The sequence below is a fragment of the Ornithorhynchus anatinus genome, chromosome 17 (assembly GCF_004115215.2).
Source record: "Ornithorhynchus anatinus isolate Pmale09 chromosome 17, mOrnAna1.pri.v4, whole genome shotgun sequence".
Taxonomy (NCBI): domain Eukaryota; kingdom Metazoa; phylum Chordata; class Mammalia; order Monotremata; family Ornithorhynchidae; genus Ornithorhynchus; species Ornithorhynchus anatinus.
The window spans coordinates 37,112,645-37,137,634 of NC_041744.1; the positions used below are offsets into that span (position 1 = coordinate 37,112,645).

Below are 24,990 nucleotides of genomic sequence, written 5' to 3' on the forward strand. Positions count from 1 at the left end.
CCGACTGGCCGTCTGAGGCCCCAGACCCAAAGAGCAAGCCACAGGTGAATCGGCAGCCACTTTAGAAGGGGTCTCCCGCAGCCTCCGGGCGAGTCGGGTCAAGCAGGCACGAGAAGGGACCGGGTGACGGACACATGAGTTGCGGCGGAAGAAATAAGAACACACAACCAACAGAAGTCAAAGGTAATTTTTTTTACAAAAGCCACAAAGATCAGTAAGGCATTGACTGTGGCTAGAGGAGCAGAATGACCAGTAGCCGTCTGGAGCCGCCAACTCCAGATTTGGGTGCTCCACGGGTGGTCAGACAGTATGCCAGGCCTTAGAGGGCTGCCAGGACTGCAAGGGGAGAGGGGCTCTTCATTCCACCTCATCCCACCTCTCAAAGACCTTTCCCGTCCCATCCCCTCCATGCCCCACGACCCCCTCCCCCCAGGATGAAAGGAAAGAGCGGGAGCAGAGAGACCGAAGGAGCCCACAGAGTCATTCCCCAGGCGGAGCACGGATGGGGGAGGCGGCGGATGATGCCGAGTGGCTGCAGAGGCCAGGCATCGTGGCCGAGCCTGGAGGGATATGGGGTGTAGGCCCCATGCTCAAAAAGGCAAAAGTATTGGTGTCGTGGAGGAGTCTCGGGCCGTGACACTCTCCAATCTTCTCCCCCCAGCGACATAACTGCTGCAAAATCATTTCCATCCCAGAACTGACGTTTCAGACCCTTTTTGGCTGCCGATCGAGCCACAGGCTGTCTCTTACTTAGCTGGTGGCAGTAGAACCTGCTGCAGGCGGCTGCCCGGACCCCTTCATGGACCCCCGCCCCTCCTACCCCCTCGCCAGACTCCACTCCGGCACAAAGTTTATGCATCCTCATTCTGGACCAGTGGATTTTGAAAGGTCTAGACCTCTGTCTGTCAAATCCGTACAGGGACACAGTGTGGTCTAGTGGAAAGAGTGTGGGCCTGGGAGTCAGAGGACCTGGGTTCTAATCCTGATTCTCTTAGATGCTTGTTTTGTGACCTTGGGCAAGTCAGTTTACTTCTCTGTGCCTCAGTTTCCTCATTTATAAATTAGGGATTAACTTCCTATTCTTCCTCTATCTGATCTGCTGTAAAACTGTAAAATGGGGATTAAATACTACTTCCTCTTACTTAGACTGTGATCCCTCTATGAGAAAGGGACTGTCTCCAACCTGATTATCTTGTATCTAGTCCAACATTTAGAACAATGCTTGACACATACTAAGCGCCTAACAAGTTCCATAAATACCATAAAATCCAGAATATTCCCCTGAGAAGCGCTGCTAGAATGTCACAGTTGTATCGATCAGATTAGCTAAGAAGTCAATTTGGAGCACTGCTCTCTTGGGAGTTAATGAATCGCTATGCTTTTCAGTAAAAATGAAGTTCAACGGCTGATTAAGGAATGACACGGACCGCTTATTCACTAACTGAGGCATTTATCAGATGAAACGATTGGCAGTGTTTCAGTGATATCTCTGTCCCTGCCAAGGTCGATGTCTAGAAACAAGACAGGTGCTCTGTAAGTTGTTTAAGCGTACCTGTGTAGTTTTCAAACCGTGCCTTTTTAGCCCTGAGTAACCGCTGTGGAAAATTTGACTTGCAAACATGCGTTTGATTGGCCAATTCACTGAATATGGCAAATTTAGAGTTTGGGGCTCTCAATTGGGCTTGTCTTATACTTGATGTAAGTTCTGGATTCTAGCATGTATGATGTTTGTGGAAAAATTGTCCCAATTGTGACTGTGGAGTGGAATCTGAGTAATCTCTCTTTATAAGGGGATTCATTGATGGTAGACCGAAGGCTTGACAGAGGGAGGTAGCCTGTTCTAACTAATAGGTAGTAAGCAAATAATAATTGTGGTACTTGTTAAGCACTATTCTCAGTACTGGGATGAATACAAAATAATCAGGTTGGACACAGTTCCTGTCCCACCTGTAGCTCACATTCTGAGTAGGAGTTAATTCCCTTTTTACAGATGAGGGAACTGAGGCCCAGAGAAGTTAAGTGACTTGCCCAAGGTCACACAGAAAGCATTTGGCAGAGCTGGGATTAGAACCCAGGTCTTCTGACTCCCTGGCCCATGCTCTTTCCATTAGGCCACGCTACTTTTCGGGATATTTTAACAGCATCCAACTAGCCCCAATTTGCCCAGAAACACACTAGTCTAGGTGGATAAAGGAAGAGGGGAGAAGAGGTGTCTCTTCCTGTCAGGATAGTGGGAGGAAAAGAGCAGAGAGCGGGTCTAGGAGCATTAAGGTCCAGCAAACGAATCATTTGTGAACGACGGGTCTTGCTTGGGTTAGTTACCCAGTCTGATTTGGCTCAGAAACTTCAACATAGGATCAAGAGTATCCAGACTCCTGGGAGCTTCAGCTTCTTATCAACTTGCTTCCTTTTTATTGTCCTATTTATTCAGCCCTTATTAAGGGCCAGCACTCCTTCTTCCAAGCCCTCGGGTAAATACAAGATCAGACCAAGTCTCTGCTGTTCTTGGAGCCTAAAATCTAAGAAGTGAGGAGAGCTGGGTTCATATCCCCAATTTACAGGTGAAGAGACAGGCCCAGAGAGGGCAAGTCATCTCCCCCAAAGTCACACGGCAGGCCAGCAGTGGAGCTGAGCCTAGAACTGGGACACCTGACTCCCAAATACATGCTTTTTCCACTAGGATATTACTCTCCTTCCCCAAGTATGGTATTGTTTACTTTGTGCCAAGCACTGTTAGGTGCCCAGTAGGGATTATTGAGGGCAATTTTCTCCCAACAGGCTTCCAGTTCTGAAGTCTGGAAAGTTCCTCATTGCATTCTACTGACTCCAGTTCACTCCCTCTTCTACTCCCCAATCGCCTTGCGAGAAAATAGGGAGCCATGGGATCAGATCCCAGCAGGAGGATGAGAGAACAATATTATTACTATTATCATCATCAGTAGTATTTTTAATGGTATTTTTTAAGCACTCTGTGTCAGGCACTGTAAGCGCTGGGAGTAGATACGAGATAATTTAGTTGGACACAACCCCTGTCAGTCAATTAGTAGTATTTAATGAGCTCTTACCGAGTGTAGAGCTCTGTACTAAGAGCATGGGAAAGTACCATACAACGGAGTTGGTAGACTCAATCCTGTCCACAGGGAGCTTCCAGTCTGCAGGGGGAGTCTGAACTTTTCCTCTCTCCTTAACTCCCAAGTAATGGTCACCACCATCCATTCCAGACCTTAAACCTGGGAGGCAGCATGGCTTAATGGAAAGAGCACCAGTTTGGGAATCAGAGGGCATGAGTTCTAATCTCAGCTCTGCCACTTGTCTGCTGTGAGCCCCACATGGGACAACCTGATTACCTTGAATCTACCCAAGCACTTAGCAAATACCATAATAATAAGTATTACTATTATTAAACTCCTTCCAGACACTCCCTCCCCTCCACCCCCTGCTAACCTCTATGACCTTTCCAGCTACTGTCTTTCCTTGCCAGTTGAATGTTGTCCCAGTCTTCTGTCCCTAATACCCTCTTCCCAGCCTCACCTCCTCCCATACAATCTTGATTGAGCTGACTTCACAGCACTGTACTAAGCACTTAGGAGAGTACAGTGTAACAGAGTTGGTAGGCACATGCCCAGCCCCCAAGTACCTTTTGGGGTCTCATGGAAAAAGCCCAGGTTTGGGAGTCAGAGGACCTGTGTTTTAATTCTGGCTTCTTCACTTGCTGTGTAACCTTGAGCAAGTCACTTCACTTCTCTGCACCTCAGCGAAATGGGGATTCGGTCCCTGTTCTCCCTCCAACTTAGACTGTAGGTCCCATTTGGGATAGGGACTGCATCCACCCCGATTGATTTGAGGAGCAGTGTGGCCTAGTGAAAAGAGCACGGGCCTGGGTTCTAGTCCCAGCTTTGGCATCTGCCTGTGTGACCTTGGGCAAGTAACTTCTCTGTGCCTCAGTTATCTGTAAATTGGGGGTGAAGACTGTGAGCACAGGTGAGACAGGGACAGTGTCCAACCTGATTTTGCTTGTGTTTATCCCATTGTTTAGTACAGTGCCAGTACAGTGCAGACAGAGGTCCATCATGTTGAAAGCAGCAGAGAGGTTGAGGAGGATTAATCTAATGGAGTAGCACCCACCAAATTTGTCAAGCAAGAGGTCATTATTGATCTTGGAGAGAGTATCCTCGAAGGAGTGAAAGGGGTGGGAATCAGACTATAGGAGTTTGAACACAAATGGGAGGAGGGCGATGGGTTGCTGGGAGGTGCAGAAGGGATTTGTTGGATAGAGGAGATGTGAGCAGAGGCGAAAGACCCATCAGAGGGTGAGCAGTTGAAGGAAGAGTGAAGGGAAGGAAGAAAAATAAGCACAAGTTCCTTAATTAGGTGAAAAGGAAGGGTTTGGAAGCATAAATCGAGAGCATAGCTTTCTGCCTGAGTCAGCATGCCTTCCAGTGATTCTTGGAAGCTTGTGTTCCTCTATGGTACTTTATTATAGAGACGTATAGACTGTAAGCCTTTGTGGGTGGGGAATGTGACTGTTATGTTGTTCTCTCCAAAGTGCTTAGTTCAGTGCTCTGCACACAGTAAGTGCTCACGAAGTACACTTGATTAATTAGCACATAGTAAGTGCTTATCCCAGCTCTGCCACTTGTCAGCTGTGTGACTGTGGGCAAGTCACTTCACTTCTCGGTGCCTCAGTTACCTCATCTGTAAAATGGGGATGAAGACTGTGAGCCTCACCTGGGACAACCTGATTACCCTGTATCTCCCCCAGTGCTTAGAACAGTGCTCTGCACATAGTAAGCGCTTAACAAATACCGTTATTATTAATAAGTCCCACAATTATTATGGTTATTCTTATAGCTATCCCGGAGCTTTAAAAAGTGCTGGACACCCAGTAAGCACTTAATAAATTCCATTAAAAAAAGTATCTTAAAACCTAGCAGGGAGAGACAGGGATGAAAATGCATTGCCAATAAGGGGAACAGAGTATAAGCCATGTCCATTAAGTGCTGTGGGGCTGGCGTGAGTATCAAAGTGCATGAGTGGTACACAGCCAAGTTCATAGTTGACGCAGAGGGGAGAGGGGAAGAGGAAATGAGGGCTTATTTGGGGAAGTCCTCTTGGAGGAGATGAAATTATAGGAGGTTTTTGAAGGTGGGAAGTGGTGGACTGGCGGATATGAAAGGGAAGGGAGTTCCAGGCCAGAGGAAGGATGTGGGCGAGGGATCGGCAGCAGGATAGACAAAGCTGAGGTACAGTGAGTAGGTTGGCATTAGAGGAGTGGAGTGTGCGGGCTGGATTGCAGTAGGAAATAAGGGAGGTGGTGAGGACTTTCTGTTTGTGTCACAGGCCTTGGATGTTGCCTTTTGAGGTGTAAGTTTCCCAGCAGATCAGAAGCGGATTCCGACTTCAGCTTCTCGATCCTCGTTTCATCCTCAAGCAGAGCAGGCGCACAGTAGTATTGAATAACCCCCATCCCGGCTTTTCCCGATCACACCGGCTCCCCCTACACCCACACCCCTGGCACGAGTCGTGTACACCCACTGACTTGGCTTCCTCTCCACCATCTTGCTTCTTCACCCACTACAGTCAGGTTTTCCATCCCTCCAGCCCACCGAGCCTGCATTTTCTGGGGTTCCCAGTGACCTCCTTAGCCCCAATTCCCTGGCTCTGCTCCATTCCAGTGACGTCTCGGCTGCCGTTGACACTGAACCTCTCTCTCCAAAAGTAACGGACTTCAGTTTCACTGACCCGGGACTACCCTAGTTTTTCTCCTATCTCTTCCTCTTTGTTTTTCTTTTTATGGTATTTGCTAAGTGCTTGCTGGGTGCCAGGCACCATACTAAGCACTGGAGTAGATACAGGCTAATCAGGTTGGACACAGTCCATGTACCACATGCGGCTCACAGTTTTAATCCTCATTTTACAGATGGGGGAATTTGAGACACAGATAAGTTAAGTGACTTGCCCAAGGTCTCTGACCGCTTCATCATGGCCTTAGTGGCAAGAGCATGACTTGGGAGTCAGAGGACATGGTTTCTAATCCTGGCTCTGCACTTGTCTGCTGTGTAAATCTTGGGCAAGTCACTTAACTTCTCTGTGTTTGTTACTTCACCTGTAAAATGGGGATTAAGACTGTGAGCCCCACGTGCGACAACCTGATTACCTTGTATCTACCCCAGCGCTTAGAACAGTGCTTAGCACATAGTAAGCACTTAACAAATACCGTAATTATTATTATTATTCCATCTGTCATCCCATCCTCATCCCATCCCATCTGGATACCTGCCTGTATCCCACCTTCACTTGATGCTTCTGAAAGAGTGTGTGTGAGCTATGTACATCAGGGACTGCTGCTCCAGGAGGGGTGAATATAATAATTGTGGTATTAGGTGCTTACTATGTGCCAGGCACTGTACTAATCACTGGGGTGGATAAAGGCAAATTGGGTTGGACACAGTCCCTGTCCCACATATGGCTCATAGTCTTAATCCCCATTTATAGATGAAGTAACTGAGACGTGGAGAAGTGAAGCGATTTATCCAAGGCCGCAAAGCAGACAAGTGGCGGGGCCGGGATTAGAACCCATGACCTTCGGACTCCCAGGCCCATGCTCCAGCCAATACGCCATGCTGCTTTCAGAAGTGCAGGGGCAAGGATTTCTCCTGGGGGGATAAGAGGTTCACTGGGGAACGAACCTTCAAGGAGATATCGTACCCAAGCAATATACAACAAGTTGAGCAGAATCGGGTCTTGCCATATTGCTTCTGATATCTAAAAGCTCTCTGAGCTTTGAAAATATTCACTGTTTTCCAAGTCCCCGTTGAGATCAGCTCTGCCCACCAGTCCTGGAAGAGGAGGTAGATGCCAAGACCTCTGCCTAGTGGATAGAGCACAGGCCTGGGAGTCAGAAGGATCTGGTTTCTAATCCTGCCTCTTCTCCATATCTGTTGTGTGACCTTAGGCAAGTCACTTCACTTCTTAATGCATCATTTCCTCATCTGTAAAATGGGGGCTAAGATTGTGAGCCACATGTGGGACAGGGACTGCGTCCAACCTGACTTGCTTGTATCTGTCCCATCACTTTTATGCCTGGCATATAGTGAGCACTTAGCAAATACCACATTTATTAGCAGCATGGCATAGTGGATAGAGCAAGGGCCTGGGAGTCAGAAGGTCATGAGTTCTAATCCTGCTCTGCCACTTTTCTGCTGTGTGACCTTGGGCAAGTCACTTCACTTCTCTGTGCCTCAGCTATCTCATCTGTAAAATGGGAAATAAAACTGTGAGCCCTTTGCGAGACACGGACTGTATCCAACCCTATTTGCTTTATCCACCTCCGCACTTAGTACAGTGTCTGGAACATAGTAAACGCTCAAATAGTACTATAATTGTCAGTAATTATTGACAGGCAGGCGTTACCCCCCATACACACACTCCAAAGACTGGTTATCCCACTCCCACCCCCCACACACCCTCCTTCCTAGCTTAGTATTTGCGGTGGCCCTCTGATGTTCTAATGAGCTGACCTTCCCTGCTCTCCAAAACCCCACCACCCTTCCCAGAGAAAGAAAGCTTGCCGTCTCTTCTCATGAAAATCTTCCTTACCCAGGTCTGCCTAATGAGTAGTCTTACGACGGGAAAGATGACATGTGATTTGGGCGGTGATTTTCCATGGACTTTAAGCAAACATTTTAAGGGTGGTTTTGCATTTTTTTCCTCCTTTTTCAATAGTTGAACCCACTGTGAGCCTAACAAAAGGACCAAACGCTTTAATCGACGGGGGCAATCAAACGGTAGCTGCCATCTGTATAGCCGCCACCGGGAAACCCGTCGCCCAGATTGCCTGGGAAGGAGACCTCGGGGAGATGGAATCCAGTTCGACGACTTTTCCAAACGAGACTGTGACGGTTACGAGCCAGTACAGACTGACTCCGACCAGATTTGCCCGAGGACGGCGGATCACTTGTGTGGTGAAGCATCCAGCTTTGGAAAAGGAGATCCGTTATTCCTCCATGCTGGACATACAATGTAAGTAACAGTGATATAGCCTGGGTGTTTGCACAGAGTTTAACCTCTCTCCTTCACTTGGCGGGAGAACCCTCTTCCCGTCAGCATCGGCCATGCCGGGTGATTTGTGATGTTCAACGCCATTATGACTTTTTGAGTGTCTCTCTGTTTTTAACATTTTTCTGTGGTATTTGTTGAGCGGTTACTTAGGTTTCTTTGGGTTTTTGCCTTATCACTAGCCTGTCTAGCACATCAGCTGTGAGAGGGGACGGTCCAGGGGAAATAGGGATATTTGTTTTGCCAAGGACGGGAAATGACGTAACCTGGCCCATTTCAATCTCTGCTCATTGTGAGCTGGGAACGTGCTATTTTGTACTCTCCTGGGCGCTTAGTACAGCGCTGTGCACACAATGTGCGCTCAGTAAGTGCCACTGGTGGGTTTCAGAACTGGCTCATCTCAAGTGGTCCATTGGAATGTGGTGTGCAAACTGAACTTTGGAGGACCTGGGCAGATGATGAGTGCTGTTCATTGGACTGAATCATGTCTGCTCTTCCACATGAGTCTTTATGTTGGTAGCGTGACCCTGACCAGTAATTTTGAGAGAGGGGACCTTTTATTGGAATAATAATAATAGTAATAGTAATCATGATATTTATTAAGTGCTGCCTATGTACCAAGCACTGTACCAAAATAATCATGTCAGAGACAGCCACAATCTAAGGGGGAGAGAGAACAGGTATTGAATCCCGGTTTTACAGATGAAGAAACTGAGGCCCAGGGAAGTTGACCTGCTCAGAGTAACACAGCAGACTAGTGGTCTAGAAGCAGTGTGGCCTAGCAGATAGAGCACGGACCTGGAAGTCAGAAGGACCAGGGTTCTAGTGCCTGCTCCGCCAGTTGTCTGCTGTGTGACCTAGGCGAGTCAGGTCACTTCTCTGGACCTCAGTTCCCTATCGGTAAAACGGGGATTACGACTGCAAGCCCCACGGACTGGGTCCAACCTGACTAGCTCTTATCTACTCCAGCTCTTTGTACAGTCCCTGGCACATGGTAAGCATTTAACAAGCACCATAAAACAGTCAATATTGGCAGAGATGGGATTAGAACCCAGGTCCTGTGACTTCCAGGCTCTTTCCACTAGGCCACACTGAATCTCTTTTATACGTGTTGCAGTAGTGAGTATTCCCCCTATAATTTTGGTGGCCCCCAAGTTTATCCGGTGATGGCACAATTTATTGTGCGTCCCAAATAACAGTGGGGGGCCGGAAGTGATAGCCAATTCTGGTAGCCACTACCTATGCCGGTTTTCTTGGCTTCCAAACAGTTTGGCCCTCTGACCCCAGAGGAGATTTCTGAGTTGTGAAATGGTCTCTGCCCCCTTTGAGAGGTTCTGGGAGACTACAGCAAGTGTTGGACTCCTTCTGTAGTAGACACCCTCCACAACAGGAGAGACCAGCCTGGCCTAGTAAATGGAGCACGGGCCTGGGAATCAGAAGGATTTGAGTTGTAATTCCGGCTCTACCACCTGTCTGCTGTGTGACCTTGAACAAGTCACTCCACTTCTCCGGGTCACAGTTCCCTCACCTGTAAAATGAGGATTAAGACTGGGTGCCCCAATGTGGGGCATGGACTGTGTCCAACTTGATTAGAGTTATCTACTTCGGTGCTAAATACAATGTCTGGCACATAGTAAGCACTTAACGAAATGCCATTAAAAAAAAAAATGGAAAGGTTCAGTTCCAGGAGAACCAGCAGACCCGGCTCAGAGCCGGCAGGAAGTTGTCAGTAGAATGGGGAAGGACACTGAGGACTGGGGAAAGAGGTTGGAGGCCTTTTTTTGGTTATTCAAGAGCTAAATTGGGGTGTTTTACCTACTATTCAAATTTCAATCCAGTGAAGTGACCTGAAAATAGGCCCCGTTAAGGCTGACCCTCTCTGATACACCCACTGTTCAATTAGTATTGGGTGGCGGCAGGAACTAATGCCAACCCGAGCAGTTCTCCAGCATCCTGGGAATGGAATTCAGAAAAGTAGATGTGAGCTAGTACGCCTGAATTCAAGTTCTGATTTTGTGAGCATTGCCAATAAAAGAATAATGAAGGGAAAAGTTTCAATATTGTAGCTTTCTCTATCATTACTCTATGCAATCAGTGTGGGCTAGTGGCTAGAGAACGGCCCTGGGTTCTAATGCCAGCTCCACCACTTGCCTCCTGGTTGACCTTGGGCAAGTTACGTAACCTCTCTGCCTCAGTTTCCCTATCTGCAAAATAGGGGCTCAGTATCTGTTCTATTTCCTATGTAGACTGTGAGTCCCATGTGGAACTTGATTATCTCTTGTCGACCTCAGCACTTAGGACAGTGCTTTGTATAGAGTTGAGACCACAATTATTATTTCTTTCTCCATCCTCAAAATTCACGCCTCATACCAGGACATCAGTTTTCCAGTTTTGCCACTGTCCCTCTTAATCCTGAAAGCCTGCTTCCTTTCAATCGCATTCCAATTTCTGTCCCCCAAATTGTCAGTCATCCCCCACAGACTGAATAAGCCTTGCTTGCTATGGTGGGACCACTCTGAGCTAGGCATGTTCTCATATCCCTTAGCCAATACAGCACTTATATCTCTGAGCCTCTGTTGGAGGGCAGAAAACCCGGAAGGGAAGGACAGCTTAAAACAGCAATAACTTGAAAGTCTTGCCGGATGAGAGGAATCTGATGGAATCTCAGTGGCTAGAAAGAGGAAATGTTTGCCACATTGGACAAGCTGTAAAAGTAGGGCAGGAAGGAACAGTGGGAGATGTCCATTTTTTCCTGACAGAGATTGGCTGAATAAGTCATCAGGAAGAGAAGGGGAGGGGAGGTGTTTGGAGAGGATAAATGACTTTTCTGGAACAGCCAGTCTTAGAATCCATAAGGCAAGATGATACAGTGGATTTAATTCAACCTAGCGGACAGGACTTTGTATAGAACCCACATATGAGAGCTCCACTCGGCAGTGGTGATCCAACATGATTAAATTTAACATCCATACTGAGGATGGAAAGCCTAAAGAAATCAATAGAAGGATATTAAATCTCAGAAAGGGGAACGATGATAAAAAGAGAGAGAGAGAAGAGACCCTTAGGAAAAAAAGCTGAAAGGAGTAGACAAAAACAACTTCCCTGAAATTTGAAGCCTGGTGAGAAAAAAACACGTATTAGAGGGCTGGTGAAATGGTGTGCTTGAGAACAAAACAATCATAGTGATAAAATAGGAACCTCGCATGGTTAACTGATAAAGTAAGGGGGATCATCCTTGAAAGCATGGAAAGCACACCTGAGGGGGGAATAGGAAAGTGTTTGAAAAAGCTGCCAGTTGAATGCCAACAAGAAATTAATCAGGCCCAAAAGGTGTGGAGAGAGCACCTCGCGAGGGAGGCCAGAGCTAGTTGTAAAAGAGTCTCCTTATTTGTCCAAAGAAGAGAACCCAGAGGGGTGGTTGGGGACCCCTGAAGACTGTGGAGTCGTTTGTATTCCTTTGGATGAGGAGATATAGCAGAGAGAAGTGAAAAATTCCCTGGTTGGTCTGAGGAAATGGATTACAGTGGTGAGCAGCCGAGGGTATTTTGATTGATGAACTAGATATGAAAATCCACCAGGACCAGATGGGGCCAGCATGGAAGTTCTGAGGGAAAGCAGGAAGTGGCAGATCTCCCGACAAGAGTGTGTAGTCTGCTGTTGCAGGTGGCAAATCACCAGTGCCCCTCTCATGGGCAAGAGAGGTTTGGAAACGACCCTGAAGATTAGAGACCATTTGGGCTCTAGTAATCAACGTAGGATCTGGGAGCATCAGACAATGAAGACCCGCGACCAGAAAAGGCGACATGTTTTCTGTAAGAAGAAAACACATCCTGCTCATCTGTGGTTTGATGCAGATGGCAAGGGAGACCTGTAGGGAGATTTTTAATGGCCTTTGACAAGGTTCCCCAATAGCAAGTTGGCAGCCCTGGCTCAGGAAAGGCATCTTATTGGATTAATGTGAAGCAGGAATAGGCCATGAGGCCAAGCTTACGTGGTGGAGTGTCAGGAAGGGGAGAGAAAACAAAACTTAAGTCCTAGTTCTCCCACTGTGTAAATCCCAGCTCTCTCCAGGCCTGGGATGATGCATTTTGGGAGGAAATAGAGATGGAGAAGATTCAGGAAGACTGACCTAGGGGGAGCAGATACTGTATGTAGATCCATCCATCAGTCTATGATGTATATTTATATTTTATGGTCTTTGTTAAGCACTTGCTATATGCCACGTACTGTGCTAAACCCTTGGGTAGATAAAGGCTAATCAAGTTGGACACACTCCATGTCCCACATGGGGCTCACATTTTTAATCCCCATTTACAGATGAAGTAACTGAGGCAACAAAGAAGATGTGACTTGCCCAAGGCCATACAACTGACAAGTGGTGGAACCGGGATTAGAATCCAGGTCCTTCTGACTCTCAGCCCCTGCTCTAGGCACTGGGCCGTGTTGCTTCTGCTTATTGAGCACTTAGAGTGTGCAGAGCACTGTACTAGGAGTTTGTGAAACTACAGCCTAATATATAGAATTCATTATCGCAAGCTACGCCAGCAGGAAATGTCAACCGGTCTAAGAACGATAGGGTTAAATTCATGAAAGAAATAATTTGTAAAGGGTGAGCAGAAGGAAAGTTAGGTTGGTTACCTGTGAAGATGGAACATCGGGGAGGATGACCCATCGATTAGGCTGCTTGTTTGTCCAACATTCTTCCTTCGGAGCCACCGTGGATCCAAGAATTCTGGGTGGGATTGCCCATCAGTCAGAGCCAGGAAGAGCAGTGGGGAAATTTTCAAGTTGGAACAGCTGCAGCCAGGTTCAACCCCACCCACGTGGCATTTCCTCGCTGTAGAGAGAGGCATTTCGTTTGACAAGGACATCTGGAAGAGGAAGCAGATTTCAACGAGCACTCTCCCCCAGGCTGGATGCTTTGACAGCTTCCTGGTACACCTCCATTTGCTCAAGATATTACAGGGCATCTTCCTTCCAAATAAACTGCCACTTTTTAGAGGGGAGGTCACCTTTGTCTTTTTTCCCTTCCTTTGAAGAACTCAACGTGGTTTTTCAGCTTTAAATTAGCTAATGGGATCGATTTCCCCCTCCCCAACCCTCCTCCCCCTCAATTAGGTGTAGCTGAGCAGGGTTATTGTTCTGTTTCTTTTGCCACTTAATCCACACTCCAGCTACAGTGGTATTTAAGTGCTTACTATGTGCTAAGCAGTGTATGAAGCGCTGAGGTAGATATGAGATAATTAGGCACAGTCTCTGTCCTGTGTGGTGCTTACACTCCAAGAGATAGGAAGGGCAGGTATTAAATCCCCATCTTACAGTTGAGGAAATTGAGGTACAGAGAAGTTAAGTGACTTGCCTAAGACCCATTCATTCATTCATTCATTCATTCAATAGTATTTATTGAGCGCTTACTATGTGCAGAGCACTGTACTAAGCGCTTGGGATGAACAAGTCGGCAACAGATAGAGACAGTCCCTGCCGTTTGACGGGCTTACAGTCTAATCGGGGGAGACGGACAGACAAGAACAATGGCACTAAACAGCGTCAAGGGGAAGAACATCTCGTAAAAACAATGGCAACTAAATAGAATCAAGGCGATGTACAATTCATTAACAAAATAAATAGGGTAACGAAAATATATACAGTTGAGCGGACGAGTACAGTGCTGTGGGGATGGGAAGGGAGAGGTGGAGGAGCAGAGGGAAAAGGGGAAAATGAGGCTTTAGCTGCGGAGAGGTAAAGGGGGGATGGCAGAGGGAGTAGAGGGGGAAGAGGAGCTCAGTCTGGGAACGCCTCTTGGAGGAGGTGATTTTTAAGTAAGGTTTTGAAGAGGGAAAGAGAATCAGTTTGGCGGAGGTGAGGAGGGAGGGCGTTCGGGGACCGCGGGAGGACGTGACCCAGGGGTCGACGGCGGGATAGGCGAGACCGAGGGACGGCGAGGAGGTGGGCGGCGGAGGAGCGGAGCGTGCGGGGTGGGCGGTAGAAAGAGAGAAGGGAGGAGAGGTAGGAAGGGGCAAGGTGATGGAGAGCCTCGAAGCCTAGAGTGAGGAGTTTTTGTTTGGAGCGGAGGTCGATAGGCAACCACTGGAGTTGTTTAAGAAGGGGAGTGACATGCCCAGATCGTTTCTGCAGGAAGATGAGCCGGGCAGCGGAGTGAAGAATAGACCGGAGCGGGGCGAGAGAGGAGGAAGGGAGGTCAGAGAGAAGGCCGACACAGTAGTCTAGCCGGGATATAACGAGAGCCCGTAATAGTAAGGTAGCCGTTTGGGTGGAGAGGAAAGGGCGGATCTTGGCGATATTGTAGAGGTGAAACCGGCAGGTCTCGGTAACGGATAGGATGTGTGGGGTGAACGAGAGGGACGAGTCAAGGATGACACCGAGATTGCGGGCCTGCGGGACGGGAAGGATGGTCGTGCCATCCACGGTGATGGAGAAGTCTGGCAGCGGACCGGGCTTGGGAGGGAAGATGAGGAGCTCAGTCTTGCTCATGTTGAGTTTTAGGTGGCGGGCCGACATCCAGGTGGAGACGTCCCGGAGGCGGGAGGAGATGCGAGCCTGAAGGGAGGGGGAGAGGACAGGGGCGGAGATGTAGATCTGCATGTCATCTGCGTAGAGATGGTAGTCAAAGCCGTGAGAGCGGATGAGTTCACCGAGGGAGTGAGTGTAAATGGAGAACAGAAGAGGGCCAAGAACTGACCCTTGAGGAACTCCAACAGTTAAAGGATGGGAGGGGGAGGAGGCTCCGGCGTAGGAGACCGAGAATGATCGGCCAGAGAGGTAAGAGGAGAACCAGGAGAGGACAGAGTCCGTGAAGCCAAGGTGAGATAAGGTATGGAGGAGGAGGGGATGGTCGACAGTGTCAAAGGCAGCAGAGAGGTCAAGGAGGATCAGAATGGAGTAGGAGCCATTGGATTTGGCAAGAAGGAGGGCACGGGTGACCTTAGAGAGAGCAGTCTCGGTAGAGTGGAGGGGACGGAAGCCAGATTGGAGGGGGTCTAGGAGAGAATGGGAGTTAAGGAATTCTAAGCATCGATTGTAGACGACTCGTTCTAAGATTTTGGAAAGGAAGGGTAGTAGGGAGATAGGACGATAACTGGAGGGGGAAGTGGGGTCAAGAGCGGGTTTTTTTTAGGATGGGGGAGACGTGGGCATGTTTGAAGGCAGAGGGGAAGGAGCCCTTGGAGATTGAGTGGTTAAAAATAGAAGTTAAGGAAGGGAGGAGGGCAGGGGCGATGGTTTTAAGAAGGTGAGAGGGAATGGGGTCCGAGGCGCAGGTGGAGGGGGTGGCACTTGCGAGGAGGGAGGAGATCTCCTCTGAGGATACTGCAGGGAAGGATGGGAAAGTAGGGGAGGGGGTCGTTGGGGGGGAGGGGAGAGGCGGAGGGGTGACTTTGGGGAGCTCAGACCTGATCGTGTTGATTTTCGTGAGGAAATAGGTGGCCAGATCATTAGGGGTGAGAGATGGGGGAGGGGGAGGAACAGGGGGCCTAAGGAGAGAGTTAAAGGTCCGGAACGATCGGCGGGGGTGACGGGCGTGGGTGTCGATGAGGGAGGAGAAGAAGCTTTGCCTGGCGGAGGAGAGGGCAGAGTTAAGGCAGGAAAGGATAAATTTGAAGTGTGTGAGGTCGGCTCGGTGCTTGGACTTTCGCCAGCAGCGCTCAGCAGCTCGAGCATAGGAGCGTAGGAGGCGGACGGAGGAGGTGATCCAGGGCTGTGGGTTAGTGGAGCGAGAGCGGCGGAGGGAAAGGGGGGCGAGAGAGTCGAGATGAGTAGAGAGGGTGGAGTTGAGAGCGGAGACCCGCTCGTCGAGAGTGGGAAGAGAGGACAGGGCGGCAAGGTGAGGCGAGATGCTATTGGAAAGACGGATGGGATCGAGAGAGCGGAGGTCTCTGTGGGGCAGTAGCGAAGATTTGCAGGGGGAGGGAGTGTGAGAGATGAGGCAGGTGAGAAGGTTATGGTCAGAGAGAGGGATTTCAGAGTTGGTGAGTGAGGAGATAGTGCAGCGGTAGGAGATGACGAGATCGAGGGTGTGACCGAGTCGGTGAGTGGGCGCGGTATGGTGGAGGAGGAGGTCGGCAGAGTCGAGGAGGGATAGCAGGCGGGCGGCAGAGGAGTCGTCGGGTACATCCGTATGGATCTTGAAGTCTCCAAGGATCAGAGTGGGCAGAGAGAAGGAGAGGAGGAAGGTGAGAAAGGGGTCAAGGTGGTTGAAGAAGTCGGAGGTGGGACCGGGAGGGCGGTAGATGACGGCGACAAGTAACTGGAGTGGGTGGTAGAGGCGAATGATATGGGCTTCGAAGGAGGGGAAGGAGAGGGAGGGGGGAGGAGGGATAGTGCGGAAGCGGCATCGGGGCGAGAGGAGGAAGCCGACGCCTCCTCCCTTACCGGTGAGTCTGGGGGAGTGGGAGAAGGAGAGGCCTCCTCCGGAGAGAGCGGCGGCGGAGACCGTGTCTTCGGGAGAGAGCCACGTTTCCGAAAGGGCGAGGAGGAGGAGAGAGCGGGAGAGGAAAAGGTCATGGATGAAAGGTACCTTGCCTGTAATAGAGCGGGGGTTCCAGAGGCCACACTTGAAAGTAGCTGTGGGTGCAAGGGGAGGAGGGGGGGAAGGGCGGGGGGAGGGGAGGGTTTGGATGGGAAGGAGGTGGCGGGGCCCTGGATGAGGAGAGGGGGATGAGGGGTGGCGGTGGGATAAGAGGACTGGGATGGGGCATGGGTGGGGAAGAGAGAAGGGGGGAGGGGGTGAAGAGGGGGTTTGGTGTGGGGAAGATTTGGGGGAGGGGGAAGAGGGGTAGCGCTGGTAAAGTGGGGTTCTAGGGCGGGAGAGAGGAGGGGGGGAGGAGACAGAGGAGAGAGCGGGAAAGAGCTGAGCGAGAGAGGGGAAGGGGAAGGGGAGGATAGGAAGGGGGGGAGGGGGGAGGAGGGACATGGCGAGGCCAGAGAGGTGGGTGGCAGCACTGACAACAATAAACAGTAATAAACGAAATCGGTAATATAGCAACATGATACAATATGATACAATACAGTGGTGCTAATATAGCAACATGATACAGTATGATACAATATAGTCGTGTTAATAAAAGGGGTGATGACCAGGGTCGGGGGTAGACTCAATTAAGGGGTGACCTGATCAAATTCAAAATCTGACGACAATAAACAATAAAAAGCGAGATCACAAATATAGCAACATGCTACAGTAAGGCACACTACAATAGTGTTAATAAGCAGGCGATGACTAGGGTCGGGGGACGAGCCGACCCTACCCGATCAGACTCAAAGTCAAGCGGCCAGCGGCCGAGAGAGTCCCAGAGCTCATGACCAAATAACCCTGTGGCGGCGGGGGGGCCCTGAGATTGTTCGGGGTGGGTGGCGGCCGTAGGCGGCGGCTAAGGTAAGGTAACATGGTGAGAACAAGGACGTCGTCGCCCGGGGCGGGGGCGGGAGAGATGAATCACCTCAAGAGGGAAAAGGAGTGAGGCCTTCCCAAAATGGCCGCCTCAGGCAGAGTGGGGGCTTCCTAAAATGGCCACCTCGGGCGGAGTGGGGGAGCGGTTGGGGAGCACAATGTCCCCGGGCCCGAGCAGGGGGACACAATGTCCCCCGAGGACATAATGTCCTTGGGGCCGAGAAGGGGAGCACAATGTCCCCAGGATCGAGAAGGGGAGCGCAATGTTCCCGGGCCCGAGCGGCGGGGGGGCGGGTGGACTGGAGGCTGGTGGCTGGGGGTCTGTGGGGGCGAAGATCCGTAGTGTCGGAGTTCCCGAGCAGGGGTGCGGAGATCCAGGTTGTGAAAGGCTGAGGCGGGCGCGGGTCCGGACGGTCCGAGGCTCAGCTCCCCGGTGGAGGCGGAGGAAGCGCAGATGAGTCAGCGAGCGGTAGGCGAAGGGGGGCTTGTCGGGAATCGGGGCAGGGGCCGGGTGGGCCGAGGCTGCGCCTCAGGGGAGCAGAGATCCCGAGCCCACGGGGTAATGGCTCCAAGGGTCCGGGCGATGACAAGGCTCAGCTTCCCGGGAGAGGGGGGGTGGTCTCGGCGTGGATGAGTCGGCGGTCGGCGGCCAAAAAGCCGCTAAAGTCGGCGGTCGGTGGCCAAAAGGCTGCTAAAGAGCTAGGCTGGAAACGGGGGGCAGGCAGCCCAAGGAACCACCGCCTGGGAGGAGAGCTCCAGAGTCCATGTGGTGGTCGATTCGGCTGGGAAGTCATATTCATTGTGTGTTTACTGCATACAGAGCACTGTACTAAGCGCTTCGGAGAGTACAATATAACTAACAGACATATTCCCGGCCACATTGAGCTTAGAGCTTAGTCTCTTCTCATGCTTTCTTTTGTCTAATCAAGCAGGTTATTGTTGCCCTGCGATCATTTTGCATTCTGTGTCACTGTAAGAGGATCTGACAATTAAGAGATTCTGGCCTGGAGCGCTCTCCCTCTAAGCGCCTAGTCCAGTGCTCTGCACATAATAAGCTTTTAGTAGATACCATTGATTGATTATGACCACCTCTCCCCACCTTCAAAGCCTTAGTAAAATCGCATCTCCCAGAGGCCTTCCCTGACTAAGCCCTCATTTCCCCACCTCCCGTCTACATTGCCAGTTACCTGGATCTTCACCCTTTAAGTCTTTGATATATTCACCCCACCCTCAGCTCCACAGCACTTAGGTACTTAGCTGGAATTTCTTTAAATGACTGTCTCCCTGCCTAGAGTATAAACTCTTGATGGGCAGGGAACAGATCTACTAACTCTGCTTTATCATTGACTCCATAGCAATTAGCGCAGGGCTCTGCACACATTAAGTGCTTAGTAAATTGATGGATTGATTCTGGAAGTGTCCAAAGTAACTAAACCCTTGCTCATCTCTTCTGTATTTCTCTTAATGGGCAAAAAAGGTGTTTCAGGCTCTCTTCTGATTCTGTGCAGTTTTTTTTATATTGCTCTGTCACATACCATTCTATTTTATAGATGTCCCGGAAGTTTCGGTCACAGGGTACGATGGAAATTGGTTTATTGGGAGAGAGAACGTTCATCTCACGTGTAATGCTGATGCAAACCCACCCCCCACGGAATTCACATGGAGAAGGTAACCGAATGTTATCGTCAGAACATGGGGGAGATATGTGACTCAGAAAACTGTATTAAATAACTCTGACTTTATTGAAGAGTAGCATAGGGGAAGGAGATCTACGGGTATGAGCGTGGGAGTCAGAAGGACCTGGGTTCTAATCCTGGCTCCATCACTTGTCTGCTGTGTGACCTTGGGCAAGTCACTTAACTTGTCTGTGCCTCAGTTCCCTCATCTGTAAAATGGTGATTATGACTATGAGCCCCATGTGGGACAGGGACCATGTTCAACCTGATTAGTTTGTGTGTACACCAGCGCTTGGCACATAGTAAGCACTTAACAAATGCCCTCATTATTTGTTAAGCCACACCCTTGACTAGTGGAGGATTCTTTTTAGTAATGGATCAGTGGTGGTTTTTGAGCATTTACTGAGTGCAGAGCGCTGTACTAAACACTTGAGAGAATAGTAATGTCAGTAGACATGATCCCCTCATAACTGAGGGTGGGGCCTAATTAGGGTGCCTGAAAAGAGAGAATTACTTCTCAGATCACTGAGTAATATCCAACAGTTTGTCTAGGTCTCAAATTCAGGGTTGTATTATCCATTATGGTCTGCAAAGAGTGAATGATGAAACATTTCCACAGAGTGAAAACTATGGCTCCCCTTTCTGAGTGTCACCAGTTGTGCACATTCCCAAAAAGGAGAGACGATCTTCACTGTTCTCATTAATGCAGTGGTTTCACCCCCAGGCACTTGCTGTGTTGTTAATAACATAATAATAATAATGTGTGGTCCTTGTTAAGCTCTTACTATGTGCCAAACCCTTTACTCAGTGCTGAAGAAATTCAAGTTAATCAGGCCTGATGCAGTCCCTGTCCCCCATGGGGTTCACAGCCTAAGAAGGAGGGGGTGGATTTAATTCCCATTTTACAGATGAGGTGATTGAGGCCCAGAGAAATCGAGCGACTTAACCAAAGTCAAACAGCAGACAAATGGCAGAGCCCAGAGTAGAACCTAGGTCCTTTGATGCCCAGGCCTTTGCTCTTTCCACTAGGCCACGCCACTTCGGTAGCGGGTCGGCTTGCACTACAGTTTCAGAGGACACACATTTTTCAAGTTTGATATAACCTGGAGCAGTGTCTGCCCATATCCTCCACCTGTTGTTCCAGAATGAGTCAGAATGAGGTGTAGGATTAGAGGCTCCATTGATGATCTTGTCAGTAGTAGCCAGCTGCCATCCTCCTGGCCTGTTTAAGTTATTTGATACTAGCCAAACTCCAGAAATCTGAGGATTTCACTTCTACCCTAAGGGGTGAGCTTGGCTGTGGGGCCCAGCGAAAGGGCAAAAGCAGCTGGGAAAAGGCAGGTGGAAACGGGGGAGATGTCAGAGGAGGGGACCCAGATGAATGGAATTAAGAATGATATCTGTTGAAAGACACCTTTGTGTATAGCCATCCGGAGAAATCTAGAAGTTGCTTCTGGATCATTTTGAATTTCCAAGGAGAAAAGGAATGGGGCCTTAGAACAAAGGCCAGGCGGGAGCCGGCTTTTTATGGGCCATTCAGAGGTCAGGGACTTCTACAGAGAGGCTGCCAATCATTAAGGTGCTCATGAGCAACTGGAAATGGCAGTTAAACTCCTTCTTTATCATTTGGCAATGTGGGTTGCTTTGTCTTTAACCCAATTTATGGCTTTATAACATCGTAAATTAGAAAGACCCAAGGTCTTGCCTTAGAATCAGCTCCTTGCGTAAGCTACTCTTATGGTCTTGAGTGGAGCTCTGGTCCCCGATTTGAAACATTGAAAGGCTCCCCGTCCACCAATCTCCCGCCTCTCGCTAGCGTCTTGCTCCTCCACCAATGAAGAAATATTGGAGTGGAGTAGAGCGGTGCTGGGCACCGCCCCCTGACTGCCCTTCCGGGTGACATTTTGTTCTCATCTTTAGTCCATATGGGACTCCATTGGGAAGTCTTACAGCTCACTCTTCCCCTGGGCGGAGACAAGATCAGGCTCAGCATCCTCTGGAATTCCTCCACTCTTAGAATTCACCCACTGGGCTCTGATCTTTCCAAACACCCAGCTACCCAAACTCTCCCCGGCTTTGTAGAGCACTGAAGATCTTAGCCGTCCGTTTCCATTAACGGCATCGTTAAATTTTATGCTCCTGGAACTTGCATTGATTCATTCGGTTGGGTATTTGTGTTTTCGGCTTGTGTTTTCTCCCCCATTAAACCATAAGCTCTTTGAGAGCAGGGCCTGTGTATTCATTAAGATGTACCAGTGCTCCTCACCAGCAAGAGAGCGCGTACTCTTGATGCTGAGCACTGATGATTATAGTTGTTTTTCTTTAGGGCTCAGATGGGACCACTTGAGATTCCTATTTCAAACTCCCTATGGGAATAGAAACTGCTCTGTCTAATGTTTATAAGAGTTTGAGCATTTATCTGGTATTCCTGGGCCACACCTAAGTAGATGTTCCTTTATATCCTCTTAAACATGTGGGTAAAATTTTAAAATATTTCACTTTATTTCTCCTGAACATCTAATGAACTATTCTTTCATTACTGGATGCTGTTACGTATGTGGACATATATATATATACATATGCATAAATATATATATATACACGCACAGAGTATGCCTCTATATAATATATAGTATGCCTGTGCAATATATAAAATATAGTTTGTCTATACTATACTATATAGTTTTTACTGAATATTATAAGTACTATGCTTATACTATTTATAATATGTAGTACATTTGTACTTTATATAATATATAGTATGTTTCTAGGTGGTCTTTATAACTTTTCCCATCTAGGTTTTGGTTTTGTAACCAAAGCTAAAAAGAAAAGGTTTAAAATTTTCAAAAACTCTTCTCCAACCAGTTGTTTTCAACTGAAGATGTTCTTTTTTCTTGACCAGTTCCAAAGCTTTACATTTACTGAGCAGGGTCTTTCCCCAGTGGCCTTTACCAGTGACCATACATGGACGACATCGCATGAACCGTAATGCCGTCATCTAGGGCATTAATGAGACCGCTCTGATTTCCTTCACTCAGACACCAAAAGATTTTTTGCATTGAACGATGAAGGTGTTTGAGAGAGTTTTAAGACTCTTTTTTGACTTGTTCCAATTCAGGTTGGATGGGCAATGGCCCGAAGGTCTAGTGACGTCAAACAACACCCTACATTTCAGCAGTCCCCTGTCTTACAACTACTCTGGGGTTTATGTCTGTAAAGTGACCAATTCCCTTGGTCAAAGAAGTGATCAGAAGATCGTCTACATCCTAGGTGAGTTCTTGCTTGCATTCAGTGCGTGCCGCTGTAAAGTCTGAGCTCCAATCATAGTAATGTAAGGACTGAAAATGGCCAGGGTGGCGCCTGCAAAGGATTTCTGCTTTCACTCGGAATGCTCACAAGGAAGGGAAAAACCGAACCTGTAAAAGGTGTGTATCTTTAAAAACGTTTGCTCTAGCCTCCCGAGAGCTGAGGCGCAATCCGTGTTCTGAGCCGAGAATGCCATCCTGTTTTGTGGCTGGTATATTGCGGGGTTTCTCAAGTTTGAGACTATGTGCTGTATTGGGTTGCGGGGTTTGCTGGTCTCCTGGAGGAAGGATAGCCAACTTTTATCTGCTTCTCACTTGGGGAGACAGCAGCCTGATGTGGTGGTGTTGATAGTAGTCATAGTAACAGGAGCAGAAGCATTTACTGAACTCCCATGGGGTGGGGGCCACTGTACTAGACACTTGGGAAGTTCAGAAGACTAACGAAGGGGCCCGTTTCCTGCCCACAAGGAGCGTACACTCTAACGGGGTAAAGGAGTAGCTGGTTTGTTAAATTGTTTCTCCAGGGGCCAGGGCTTTGGTGATTAGAACCTGAAAATTTTTAGAGTATTCCAGCAAAGATGTTTTGCAACATTTCTTACTGAGGGGACTGAACGATTTTAACCATTTGCTCTTCAAGAGATGCTGTTTTATAACTAGAAGTAGCCAGAACATAGGACCTCTTGTCCACCAAGTCCAAATGGGGTATGACAGGTTTAGGCAGTAGCCACCCCCCCACTGTATTTTTTCCCCTCACAGCGTAATGTTAAAAGACTCCAGCTCCCTCGCCCTCCAGGCTTGAATGTAGCATCCACAGGGTTGTTGCCTCTGCCTCTGGGGAGCAGAGTCCATGTCAAGTGGCTCGTAGCAAGGGGGCCCAGGGAAGAAAGTCTCCCGAAAGAGTGACCGACGAGCTCAGAACAGAGCCAGGAGATGCAGCGAGGCCCAGCTGATGCTGAGCCTTGCCACTCCCCGGTAAGTACGAAGACAATTTGGGTTCAAGAGGAATCTTACCGAGTCTCTCATGAGATCGCAGAGGGCCCCGCTGGCATATGGGACTTGAGTCAGGCTTCCTGGGTAACGCAAGAGTGGCTCCTGAAGAGGGGAGGGTTGAGTGTCCCTGAGGGTTCTGTGCTAGAAGCTGTACTCCGAGAGCCCACCGCAGGCTCACAAGCAGAGGATTAGGGATCGATTGTAGCATCCAGTCCACCCGAGGGAGAAGACCGAGGGGATGCGTTGGCCCCCGGGAAGCCTCACACATACCCATAGACTGTCGTCGACCACACAGACCTGCCCGTCCGACGTCTTTTGTCTGGGGGAAGGGGAAACCATGATCTTTAGATCTTTAGGGAGAGGATGAGGATGAGTCAAGCTTCAGACTGAGCTAAAAGGTCAGCTGAGACACCATCGCGTATGCCGGTCCAAAAAGATCTCTCCAGCTTCTGGAGCCTTTTCATCAGTGTCACCGACCAGCCAGACTGAAAATGTCAAGTGGCTGGATGAAATCCTGGTGTCCGTTTGCCAGTATTGAGGAGAAGCCCAGGACAGCGTTGTTTTACCTCACTGAGCGGGACATGAGAGAAGAATGGACAAGTTCAAGCTTCCCAAATTACTGTTGTATGGTGAACCTGAAGCGAGATGCATGCACACAGGGAGAACCAAACAAACGGGTGAAGTCTAGAGCAGAGCACTCACAACAGGCTCCGCAACACGAAGCAGCGAGGCCTAATGGATAGAGCACAGGCCTGGGAGTCGGAAGGCTCTCGGTTCTAATCTTGTCTCAACCACTTGTCTGCTGGGTGACCTTGGCCAACTCACTTCACTTCTCTGGCCCTCAGTTCCGTCATCTGTAAAATGGGGAATAAAATGTGGGACATGGACTGTGTCCAACCTGATTAGCTTGTATTCTACCCCAGCGCTTAGCACAGGGCCTGCTGCATAGTAAGTGCTTAACTGATACCGTAGAAAAGGGTTGGAGAGGCATAGCAGCAGATGGAACAGCTTGGTGCGTGACCATCAAGATACAGGGAGACGCTTCAAGAAGGCCAGGATTCCAACAGGCAGATTCTTAAAAGAGCAACTGACAAATGCTAAGCACCAGAAAAAACTATCCTGGCTTATATGGTGTAGAATGTAGTGTTGATCAGTCATGCTTCCTTTTCAGCCAAACCTGTGTTCACAAATAAGCTATCTGTGGGGTTGTCTTTGGAAGCAAAGGGCAACTAATCCTATATTTCTGTAGAAAAGATAAGGAATCTATCTTGGATGAAAAGGTTGCAAGCCAGAAAATGAATCCAGCGGAAAGGATGCTTCCAGAAATTTAAAACATGTTACTCTACCTCCTTAAAGGAGAGATTTCAATTCAATTTTCTTTTTAATCAGGTCCAGATCTAAAAACGTTCTCTCTTGAAGCTCGTTGCTTGAAATTCTATGAATCGCATTCACCTCACTCTTCTGCCTTTACTCTTTGTGAAATTATGCCTTCTCTGCTCCGACGGAATCAAATATGAATCCGTGTTGGCTATGCGTGATAAGTCATGGGAATATA

General features: G+C 48.9%; 1 protein-coding gene across 1 annotated transcript in view; it reads left to right on the top strand.

Annotated features, from left to right (window-relative positions):
- The window catches only part of NECTIN3 (nectin cell adhesion molecule 3), a gene marked incomplete at its 5' end in the record, with an annotated part of 62,108 nt that overhangs the window by 30,328 nt on the left and 6,790 nt on the right, over positions 1-24,990 (top strand). The window contains 3 exons of the mRNA XM_029081834.1: positions 7,726-8,022; positions 19,015-19,132; positions 22,259-22,410. Of these exons, the coding sequence (XP_028937667.1) occupies positions 7,726-8,022; positions 19,015-19,132; positions 22,259-22,410 (567 nt within the window). The remainder of the gene's footprint in view (positions 1-7,725; positions 8,023-19,014; positions 19,133-22,258; positions 22,411-24,990) is intronic.